The sequence below is a fragment of the Falco cherrug genome, chromosome 1 (assembly GCF_023634085.1).
Source record: "Falco cherrug isolate bFalChe1 chromosome 1, bFalChe1.pri, whole genome shotgun sequence".
Classification (NCBI taxonomy): domain Eukaryota; kingdom Metazoa; phylum Chordata; class Aves; order Falconiformes; family Falconidae; genus Falco; species Falco cherrug.
In genome coordinates this window covers 42669155-42681265 of record NC_073697.1, presented here as the reverse complement: position 1 = coordinate 42681265, position 12111 = coordinate 42669155, and the positions used below count along the sequence as shown (strand labels likewise).

At 37.4% G+C, this 12111-nt stretch overlaps 1 protein-coding gene across 2 annotated transcripts in view; it reads right to left on the bottom strand.

The window, feature by feature from the left end:
* The window catches only part of CTNNA2 (catenin alpha 2), a 515013-nt gene that overhangs the window by 122628 nt on the left and 380274 nt on the right, over window positions 1-12111 (bottom strand). For both annotated transcript variants that reach the window (XM_055698149.1, XM_055698157.1), the window contains exon 8: window positions 1015-1095. In XM_055698149.1, the coding sequence (XP_055554124.1) occupies window positions 1015-1095 (81 nt within the window). The remainder of the gene's footprint in view (window positions 1-1014; window positions 1096-12111) is intronic.

The following is a 12111-nucleotide window of genomic DNA, read 5'->3' as shown; positions in this document are numbered from 1 at the left end:
GGGGCACTCATTTCTGAAACGATCATGTTGCAAATACGTGTCTGAAGATACATTTAAGTACTTACTCGGTCTTGCAGATTTGTGGATTTTGGATCATATTCACAGAAGCAACCTTTGGCTGACCAGGTAGAATTTCTTTTGCTTTACTTTTACAGAAAATGCAGAGTTGGATCATCTCAAAAGGAGAAAAAAGGTAAAAAGATGCAATCCCTCCTGCTTTAACTTTAGAAGTGTAAAGAGAAACCTATGGAGGATTTCTCCCTTTTGTTTGCCAGTCTTCCTTCTATTCTTTTCCACCTCGAGCTTTTTGAATTAATCTTTCCATCTTATTACCAAACACAATGATAAACATAATATGAGAAAGTAATCCTTTACAGTTTAAACTATGCTTTGCAGTTATTCTTAGAATCATAGAATGGTTTGGGCTGGAAGGGACCTTTAAAGGTCCAACCCCCTGCCAGGGGCAGGGACATCTGCAATCAGACCAGGTTGCTCAGAGCCCCATCCAGCCTGGCCTTGCTTGTTCCCAGGGATGGGGCATCTCGCACCTCTCTGGGCATCCTGTTATTTGTTAGTCTTCTCCTTATATTCATAGGATCTTTATTTAATACAGTACCTTAGAAGTTTTATTTGAAAATAATTGCTCTTACAAACTTTTTGATATTCTGCTCATCGTTCCTGTTATTTCAGTGAGAGTATTCAAATAAACACAAATAAGCACATATGCCAGTGTTTTTATGACTGGGGTTGCTGGCTGCAAAGGCAGTTAAGGTCTGGCCAATCTGCCTACCCTCCCACATACTACAGCCATTGGGGGCTACACTTGGAATGTTTCAGTCTCTGGTTTTTTTGGCTCAGGAAATACTACTCCTTTGCTTAATGTCATATGTAATGTAGTGTCATATCTAATTAAGGACATATTCTTTATACCTTTACAGGTGGCAAAACCAGTCTGAAGTTGAATAGCCATGAATTCTTGGAAAATCAAGAAGCAGTATAAAAAGCATAGATTACCTGTCTTCGAAGGTCTCGTGTTTTCTTGGTCATCTTGTCAATAGCAATGTTGAGTGGGTCTCCCTTCTCTTTCCTTCCAGTCTGTTAAAAATGAAATATTAGAGTTAGAGAAAAATAATGCAGAAAATATACACTTAAAAAAAAAAAAAAAGACATTCAGATTTATCAAAGGAAATCGGTGCAACCCCTTCTGTTTGCTTCCATCGAGATGCTATTTCCAATGTAATGTTTTTAACATGTTTATGTGTTGGGGGATAGCAGATTATTTTGAAACAATCCCAAAATGATAAGAAGAAAGACTGAGGTGACTCACTGGAGAGTTCAGGACTGTTCCACCAATAAATTATGTGCATATATTATAGCCAATACACCAAAAATCTGGAGAGACCTTTCACTGTAAAATGAAAATTAAGAGTTCCTAATCTCCATCCTGCCAGGCACTGGGAATGTTAAACATGATAATAAGCAGCAACACAGCTTGAGGACAGAAAGAAAATGGTCCCTACGTTTGTAACAGGAATCATATTGGTAGATATTAGGTGCAGTATAAAGAATTCCACTTAAAACACCTTCCTGCAGGAAGTCACAAAGCAAAAATCCTCATGATGATTAAAAGGGGGAAAAAAGGTTCTTGTGGTTTATAACCAATGGAAAAAAAAAAATATTACATTCAATAGCACAAAAAGCACTAAGTGACTTTGTCAGCTGTATTACCTTTCTCTTAATAAAAAACTGCTTCTCTAAAGATTTGTCACAACTCTTATCACACTGAACTATGTTTGATGGCTTTTCATCAAAAATCAAAATGCTCTTCCATTCTTTCTGGCGGTACTCTTTCCTTCCCAACGCTGTTTTTGAATACGCCTATTTAAATCATTCCTTGCATATGATTAAGAGCGATTTTCTATTTCCAGCTGAGCCTAATAGCATACGTTTCTGGGAACTATTGAGAAGTCACTTTTAGGGTGGGATGGGGATTAAACATACCCTTTCAATAATGATCTCTCAAATGTACAGCGCTGTTACCAGCTCTACATGGCCACACTGGCAAGTGGCCCATGTTTCAGTCTTCCACTTTGAGCATTCATTCAAGAGAGTGCCTGCTTTCTATTATTGTCTGTAACTCTAATTATGATACAAGGCCAATGCATTTATGATTGTTTAGAAATCTGTAAAACCCGTCCCCTTTTTTTTTTTGGTTTAGACACTCAAACACAAAAATATCAAGTGCCACCAGAGTTTAACACAAAATATGTTTACCTCTTAGATTTTTAGAAAGAATCCATTACAAATTCTTTGCTATGATACAAAAGGAGTTATCTGTGTAACCCACTGATTTTTTTACCACATTTTTCTTCTGTTCATCCTTTGACTGAGTTCATCTAGTCCACAGCTCAAGAACTATGGCTCTTTAGCCTAAGCAATGTCAGCACATGCTTTTAGTTTTAGACATCCTAAATTTGGTCCCTGGTATTCTGACCAAGGCAGCAGCTGTCATATTTGTGCACAGTCTATGGGTTTTCAAGCTGAAATCTCACAATAAAAATGAGGCAGATAAGTTTGGTATAGGAAGCTTCTCCTGACTGTTGAAATGGTACAACGGGGACTGCCAGGCAAGCTACTCTCAGCCAGGTTCCTAGTTTGCTAGGAACAAAGCTATATTCCAAGAAAAATTCAATTACTCCAGCTGTGTGCTGTTTACTAGCTGAACCAAGTATCCTTGGTGACATTAGTGTTCTGGGATGCTTTATTTTCCCAGTCAAATAATTCAATTTCTTTTATGTTGTTTAAATTCTTCTCTTCCTTCTCATTGCCTAAACTTCAATGCATTGTCTTAGAAAGATAAATAAATACACAAAATGTTTAAAGACATTTTTTGTTAGGGCAAAGGTAACCTTTATTTATATATATATCTATATATAAATCAGGGAATAATTTGCTAAACTTCAATTTGCAGTGAATATTAACTGAATAAGCAAAAAGCAAACACCATGAAACTTCATGCTATATTGGGATGGTATTTTACAGCTCTCAAGCAAAACAACTAGTTAAAAATTCTTCTTCAATGATGTATTTTGTGTTCACCACTGACATGAAAGGTCAAGCACTTAATGCTTGGCACCCATTTAGGGGGTCAGAAAATTGACCTGAATAGGAACTTGGGACTTTTTCCAGGTTAGCAGCTACAGGATTCAATGACACCGAATTAATCAGGCATCTGATAAACGACGATGCTTAGGAGCAAAGGCTCCTGACATTCCCTAAATGGCCATTTGAAAAAAGTAGAAATTTTGAGATTGACTCAAAAGTTTGTACTTCACGTTCCTAACCTGAGTGTTTTGTATTGCTCATAGGAGAAAACTATCATCAAGAGCAGGCCCATGGTAGCCTGCGTCTAGCACTTCTCCTAAGCCTTTCCTCAAATTTATCCTGTAACTTTTTTAGTCTAGTTTTAAATTACATAAACAGTGGCCCTTAAGGTATGTCCTATTGCAAAACACAAGACAACTGGGAACCCTTCTGTGACCCTTAGGTCACACAACACAAACTGTCAATATCCATCTGGCCAGGCCCTTCTCCCTCCAAAAGAGAGAAAAAACTGTCCTATATTGCTTACCGAAAACCTCCCTGCTCTGTGCAACCGCCCAAGCCATGTTGTCTGAGACGCTAGATGGCACGAACCAGGCTGTGCTGGCAAACAGGCTACCAAACCAAGTGGGCAGAGATCCAGCCAGACTCTCTCAGTGGCAATATTTTATTAAGACATATGAATACACGTGAAGTTGTAGAGATGCTTCTCACATTCTACACAATTTGTACTTATCCAGGAATTTCAAGTGTCCTTCACCGGACACTTATAAGATGGCTACTGCCTTTTCCTCTGTATACACAAACTCTACTTCACTGTATGATTTCAAAGAAGGAGAAATTTGTTTAGTAAATCACATTATTGAAAAATAAATAGCATGGCATGTGATGTTACATAGCTTCAGGCAAGTCTGTCAAACACCATCTGCTCTGTGCTGAAAATATAAGTTTATTAAAGTTTATTTATTTAAGTCCTTAAATACTTATATTAGTGTTGCTCTGTGATAAATTTTTGGCCTCCATTCCTAGAAGGCATGGAAAGGCATTTAGTAGTTTCCTGAAAAAAACCACATAAAGCTTAGTATTGAGCCTTACATCATTTCTCTATTAATCTTTTTCTGCAAAAGGAAGAAAGATACTTTGGAGATGGGATAAAAAGGAAGTAAAAATTGCTGCTGGCTTTGGGTTAAAAGGAGAAGGAGAAATGTACAGGATTACTTGAATGCCCAAATACTGGTATTCAGAGTTCTTGTGGACAGAGTTACATCTATTCATGGTGTAATAAGGAGAACTTTGCTGCAGGATAACATATTAATCAGGTTGCTGATTTCTAGTGATCATTAATAGCATTTGAATACTGGTTTTACTCAAGATATTTTCAAATGATTCTCTCAATCTGTGTCACTCCCACACTAATTTCCTTAGAGTTTTTCCCCACCTGTTTGATTTATTCTCAGTTGATGAGGAGGAGCTTGTTTTCAGGGGCTCCTGGCTAGGGGCTGTGGTGCCTGCAGAGTCCCCCAGGTCGGGAATGGGTCTTTTATCATACTTCTAGCTCAAGCCTGCAGCCTCCCTCCCAGATCATGCAGCGTAAAATCTAGCTCCCTGAATATACATTTTTAAATGTGATTTGCCACCTGCCATGAAAACTTGAGTAGCTTTTGAACACATCTGTGTCCGGTTGGTGGAAGAAATCCAGGTACTGTTCTATTTCTCCCTACAATGCCTACAGTCACAACCACTGTCAACAATATTAGTTGAACAATAAAACAAATAGAGAAGACAATCATTGCTTTCTTTATATTAAGCAAGTCTAAAAAGCTTCACAGTTAAAAGTGCATAATATTAAGGTAAGCATTTAGAAGGGAAACTCCATTTAGTTAGGAATTGAAATAAAATAACAACAAAAAGCACTTAAGGATCATAAGAGATTTCAGTCTCTGCTAGAATGATCTCTGCTAAGATATAGCACTGTGGTTTTTTTCTAAAAAAGATACTTTTGTTCTACCTCCTTTTATTCTTTTCATGAGCTGTTCAGAGTTTATACTGTTGGAATAAAATAAAAATCTCCCAAAATATTTTTTCAGAAGTGTTAAGGACGTTTATATCCCACAACTCGTTCATTACAGGACTCTTCTGGTCAGCATGTGGTACTTAATAGAACACTCTTCTGATCCTAGACAATATCACAAAATCAAGTCATGGACAGTCACGCCAGCTGGCCTACAGACATAGCATAATTTGGATAAGATACAATCAACCTTGGATGAAGACGCTCCAGAGTGGAAATGCGTTGTTAGTTTTGAATAATTCCAAATACCACCGATATGGAAATCACAGAGCTTAAATTTCAGCCCATGAAACAGATAAAATTGCTATTACCAAAATTATTATTATAAAGAGGCTTTAGATGTTAAGATAATGAATATCCCTGTATTGAAAAGTTGGGATTACTTACAGTTGTGTGAGATGCACACCTGCTGTTTCGAGGATATTATTTAAAAAAAATAAAATAATTATAAGCAATGGCAGTCAAGATGGCTGACAATAGTAACCTGTGAAAGAAGGGGATGGAGTGCCAAGAAATACACAAAAAGTGCCGCAACTGCAGGCTTACAACATAATGTCACAGAGAAAAAAATATGCGCATGACATGTACATGAGTGATGTTAGTGACAACTATTATCCTTTTCCTTTAAAGTGCATAATTTAGAACCTCAGTGCTTCAATTTATTAATACTACTACTACTACTACTACTAGTATTAGTAATAATACTAATGATAATTGGTAAACAGTATAAGCCTAAAACAGTGTAAGAAGTTTTGCGACCACTGTTTTTACACACTCCTCTGGCTCCTCTGCTGCTTTAGATAAAAGCCAAAATACCTGGGAGAGTTCAGTTTCTTAACATATTATGTGTTGCATGTCCAAGGCATCCTCATTGCCATTAATCGAGTAATTTAGCCTCCAGGAGACAGGTGGAAAGATTATCTATTGATCCAAAAGCTACCAAACCTTGATATACTTTTATATTTTCATCATCGCCTAGTTGGATGGTTCCATTATTTAGAGTTTATTCAGAACTTCAATATCACAATGTTTTATTAAGGCGTAAATTGCTGCTCAAAAATATATCTGTCCTAATATTTTATTTTAAACGTTGAACAACATCACTCTTTAAAAACTATGCTCATGTTCAATAGCCCTTTTAAAAGTGATGAAGAGAGGCTTAGTACTGAGAGGAAAAACATTCTGAGCAACACACATAAGCTGCATCAGTGCTTTTAAGCAGAAAGCTAGGTTTAAATGTACCAATACATAGTCTCCTTCTGACAGGTTTACAAAATTAATTTTGGGTCAGGAAAAGGCTAAACTACATATCCTCGAAGAAGTGAGTAGAGACTAAATTTAACTGGAAGTTGAAAACCGTAGTCATTCACTAGGGACATGGGTCAGGAAAACATATTTTAGAAAATCTGTATGGTTCCTCTATGGATGAGCTGAAGAAGACATCTTAGGATTAATATATTTTTTAAAAAAGTAAATAGAATGGTGGGAAGTCTCTTAGGAGCACGCTGTGAATGTGAATTACTGTTCTACTCAGCTCAGTGATTACATCCATACTTTATTCCTATACATTATTTTGTTTTTTAGCATTTATTCTAAGTAACTACATTGGAGGTTCTGCAGTCACCTGTTTTCCATCTTCAATTTTGTGAGAGGATCATCTCACGTGGAATGCAAATTTGTACATTCCCATTTTCTCTTAATCATTCAGTTTTTCTTGAGAGAGAGAAAAAAAAAGATTGAGAATTTTGCATAAATGGAGAAAAAAGGTTGTTTAGATATCCTTTATATATTCAGGTCTTTTGGCCTTTGTTGATGCAGTTGAAAAGGAGAAAGGTTCCGTTACCACAGAGAAAGGACAAGATCCCAGTATGTATACTATCTTGCCTGCTCATAAATGTATGTTATGGTTAAGAAGTTCACCTAAAATAAAACACTTGCTTTCAGCAGTTCTTAATTACCTTACAAAATTGTGACCAGATCACAGTGAGTGTAATTGGTTCCAGTAGAGCGTAAATAATCACAACTATGCAGAAGACTGGGTAAGCCATATCCTTGCAAACCCAGATAGTAAATAAAGTAAATAAAATATAAATGAACCATGTCCTGGACATGATATCAGTACCTGAGATGTGCAAATCTTGTCCTTGGCCTGCATCCAAGCAGAATTTATTTAGATGTGTATATAATTGTAACCAAGTATCTAATGAAATAAAGAAATTATGGAAACTGAATATGTGGATTGTTGAAGAGGATTTTGTTTTTTAATTTTGCTTATGTTTTTTATGTAGTCCACACCACCACAATATCTGAATGCCTTCAAGTGGTGAACTCGTGAATTAAATGGTGTGTTTAATATCAGTCATATGTGGTTTCTTCTTAAAAGAAGGAGAACCTGTGGGTAGTGCAGTATTTTATTTTGGTTGGTTTGTGGCTATTCCTTTTCTTGTTATGCATAATTCACTGTTGCAACTGCTTCTTGTCTTTTGGCAATAACGAAGGATTTTCAGAAATGTTATCAATGACAGCAGTTTGATTTGACAGACCAGACAGGATTAGAACTTGATCTTATTAGTTCCCAAGTGGCAGCTGCTCATATTAATTGATATCTACCCATAATCATGTACTGGCATCTAAGCTTCCTAAAAAAGAACTGCCTGAAGAATTTAGAGTAATAATAATATTACAGAATGCGTAAGATGGATAACTTTTTCATACCTGAGAATGAAGGCAGCACTTTGTTGCTTTTGGTAGTCTTTTTTTGATTTGTAGACATACATTGAATATTTCTGTATTTCTGTGTATTTTTGAACTAGTTTCCAAGATCACTGTGGTGGGGATACACTCCTCCTCTTCTAGCTACTAGCCTGGACTGGATTTTACAGCATTCTGAGGTACCAAAAGCACAGAAAAAACAACTGGTGGGACTTGCCTAAGTTACAAGTCAAGTGTAACATATAAATCTAACTGATTTTCATTAGGTAAAACATGTGCATTGTTTGTGGGGTTTTGTTTGTTTGTTTTTTGGAAAGGGCGGAGAAAACCATGCATCTACTAGAAGTTCTTCCCCAAGGCAAGAATATCCTGCCATCATTTAACAGTTGTGTAATTTAATTAAATTCAGATCATAACATAGCACACTGCCATTCAAGAAAGCAGTGACAGTTTTCAGGGTAGGACCATCTCATTTAATTCTACCATCTAGGAATACTGACAAATCTAGTTATTTTCACTCCTTCTATATTCAGTATATAGTGATAGGCATTTTTAGAGTACCCATCTGTCTTACGTATTTATTTTAATATGGGATAGATACCACCACATGGGGTTGTTTCTCTACTGACAATGGAGGAGGTCTTGTAGTACTAGATGATTAATTCTTAAACAACTAAGTTACATGAGATGGAACCCCTTCTTAATAACTACAAAGATTGTCCAGCCCTCCTAAGGATCAGGCTACAGATTGCAATTTGGACAAATTATGTGTGTTTTGGATCATTTTCTTCCAGAGAATTAAAAAATATTAGCATTGTAGGGGCATCTTTTTTACAAGCCTCCCCAAAAGACATTCCTCTACTTTCAGGCTGTGATATTTTGAGGTCCCGTAAATAATTCACTTTCTTCCCACTGCCTAAAAGAGACACTTCATAAATTTTAGATTTGGCATTGGATCTTAACCATCTTAGCTCCTTTTCAAGCTGGCGACCTATCTCAAGTGGGGTCCCCCAGGGATTGATATTGAGACCAACATTGTTTAATATCTTCATAAGTGATCTAGATGATGGGATCAAGTGTACCATAGAATCACAGAATCGTTTAGGTTGGAAAAGACACTTAAGATATCAAGTCAAACCATTAAACTAGGGCTGCCAAGTCCACCACTAAACCATGTCCCACTAAACCCAAGCACCACATCTATGTGTTTTTTAATACTTCCAGGGATGGTGATTCCACCCTGTTGAAGTATGTGGATGATAGCAAACTGAGTAGGGATGTGGACGCTTTGGAAGGGAGAGCCACCCTGCAGGAAGACCTGGGTAGGCTGGAAGAGTGGGCTAACAAGAACCTGATGAAATTCAACAAAGACCAACATAAGGCTTGCAGCTGGGAAAACATAATCCAGGAGTGCAGCACAGGCTGGGATCTACCTGGCTGGGGAGCAGCTCTGTGGAAGTGGACCTGGGGGTCCTGGTAGACAACAGGCTCAGTGTGACCGAACAGTGTGCTGCTGTGGCAAAGAAAGCCAACAGGGTGCTGGGCTGCACCATCAAGTGCATCACCAGCAGGGGTAAAGAAGTCATTATCTCACTCTGCTCAGCGCTTGTCAGGCCACACCTGGAACACTGTGTTCAGTTTTGGTCCCTGCTATACTAAAAAGATGTGGGCAGGCTGGAGGGGGTCCAGGGAAGGGCCACAAAGGTGATGGAAGGACTGGGAAGCCTGCCCTGTGAGGAAAGGCTGAGAGCTGGGTTTGTGCAGCCTTGAGAAAAGAAGGCTCAGGGGAGACCTTGGAACCTTGTTCTGGTATTTAGAAGGTGGCTACAAAGAAGATAAAGACTCCCTTTTTACAAGGTGTCACATGGGAAGGACAGGGAGATAATGGGTACGAGTTACTTTTGGGGAGATTCCTACTGAACACCAAAGGAAATATTTTTGCAACGAGAACAACCAGCCATTGAAATAATCTCCCCAGGAAAGTTGTGAATTCCCCAACCTCGGGCACTTTAAAGATTCAGCTGGATAGGGTGCTGGCCCATGTCATCTAGACTGTACTTCTGCTAAGAAAGGTTGGACTACAGGGTCTTTGAGGTTCCTTTGTACCTGGTATTCCATGATTCTAATCTTGCTTGTTTCTCCCTGTTCATTTTCACCCTTCAAAACCCCTTAACATACAAAAATATACAGACACACTTTATGCTTTGGCTGTCACTACCAATGGCTTGAGGACAACACTGTGCAAAACCTGTTTTTTGCCTCTGTAATTATAGGTGTGATTGCAAGAGAGGTCTGTTGCTGGTCACAGGACTATCACAACTTAATGAAGAAAACAAAAGAAAACAATAAATAAATAAATAAATAAACACCAAAAAAACAAACCCAAAAACCACTTAGAGCTGGATTTCTTTAATCTGAGCTTTTCCAGATAAAGACATATGCCAACATTACCCTAATTTGGAACTGAAGTTTGCTGGTAATAGGGGAATACAAGGAAATGCAGTTGAGATAGCCAAGACTGGTAGTTTGAGACAGGTTTTCTGATATGTCCTCAAGAAATCTCTTCAGCACGTGTATAATGTGATCTGTATCACTGTAAATGCAGGTGATACAAGTGTTAGCATGCACATTAGGTTTCTGTCACAATGCCCTTGAGAACTGATGTCTCTGAAGCTTCCCTTCCTGCCTTTTTTCGACAGGGGGTGACTTTGTAACCATTTGTATTAGAACAGGGATCTGCAGAATGTTTCCTGCAGTTAAAGAGCTTCTTTTCCTTTGTGATGCTTACTCAGGGGACTCAACGAGGAAAATATAAGGGTTTTTGTAGAATAAACAGAAGATTTATATTCTGATGTCAGTTCACAAAACTGATGCTACTACACTTAAATGTATATAAAAAATAGAATTTCTGAGGAAAGAAATGTGGGTGGTGTAAACTATTATAAAACCATCAGCTTCACTAAAGCGACACTAATTTACACCAGCTGAGAATCCCTCCACTCATCAGTTAAATGAAATCTTGCAGATGCTTCCATTTAGAAGGTCAGAAATGTTTACTCCAGAATTCAAAATTATTCTAATTTCTTCACAGACATCTACTTGCAAAGGGTCTACTACAAACTCCCCATTTAATCACCAACTGCTTTACAGCTGTAAATTGCAATCTGCTTTTAAATCACTTCTGGATATCTTCTCTTAATCTAAAATAAATGGAGAAAAGGAGATAGCATACATTTTTTCTTTCCCATCAGATATGGAAGCCCATAGTGAAGGAGTATGTTAATAAAAAGTGTTAAAATCTACACACTTTAATACAAGCTCTTGAGAAAAGTGCATTCTAAGCATAATAATTAATGTTATTAAGTAATGAAATAGATATGAATAAAGCCTTTGTAATATTTTCTATTAAAACATTATCTGTTAAAAAGTTGAAGTAATACCGGGCAAGTAAGGAAAGAGGAGCAGTAGAGAAGGTCAGAAGAATTTATAACATATGACAAATAATACCAAATGCATCTAAACTCAGAAAGTTTATTGAGTACATCTTTGTTATATCTCTGTTATAGATTAGTGGAAATACTTATTAGAACTCTTAATGGAAGTGATATTGATGTCTGGTATGACCACTGGCCTTGGTTTTATGTCTCATTCTCTAGCAAGCACTTGTAGCCAATCTCTTCATAGTTGGTTTTAGATTAAAGGATATATTATGAGTCACAGGGGTGAGCGTTATTCACTGAATTAATTGCAGGACTCCTTGAGACATCTCAGCACCCCTCATAAACAGCCTTTTAGTATTTTTCAGGTCTCCCTCTTGGAGGAATAGCAGAATGACGTAATGTTATTTGGTTGCAAGCAAAGACTTTTTTGTTTGTTTATGTATTTGAGAGAAAGGCTCTATTTGATGACAATATTTGACTATAATGTTGGCTTCTATAATGTGGACCTTCAAGCAACTTTTCAGCAAAGGAGCTTTTTAAAACAAACAGACATCTCTGACAAATAAAGTGACTGTTGGAAGTACATCAAAGAGTTCACAACATTTACACACATTTCTAAGGAACATATTGAAGTTCCAAGTATAATGTTCTATTTAGATGCAGAATTATTGTTAATGGCGTAAAGACGGGCATTATATGACCTCACAGTACAAACCCTCCCAAATCTCGCCTGTCCGTAGGAGTCACAGAATTTTCTTGATGGCATTTAAAGTGCTTTGATTATCA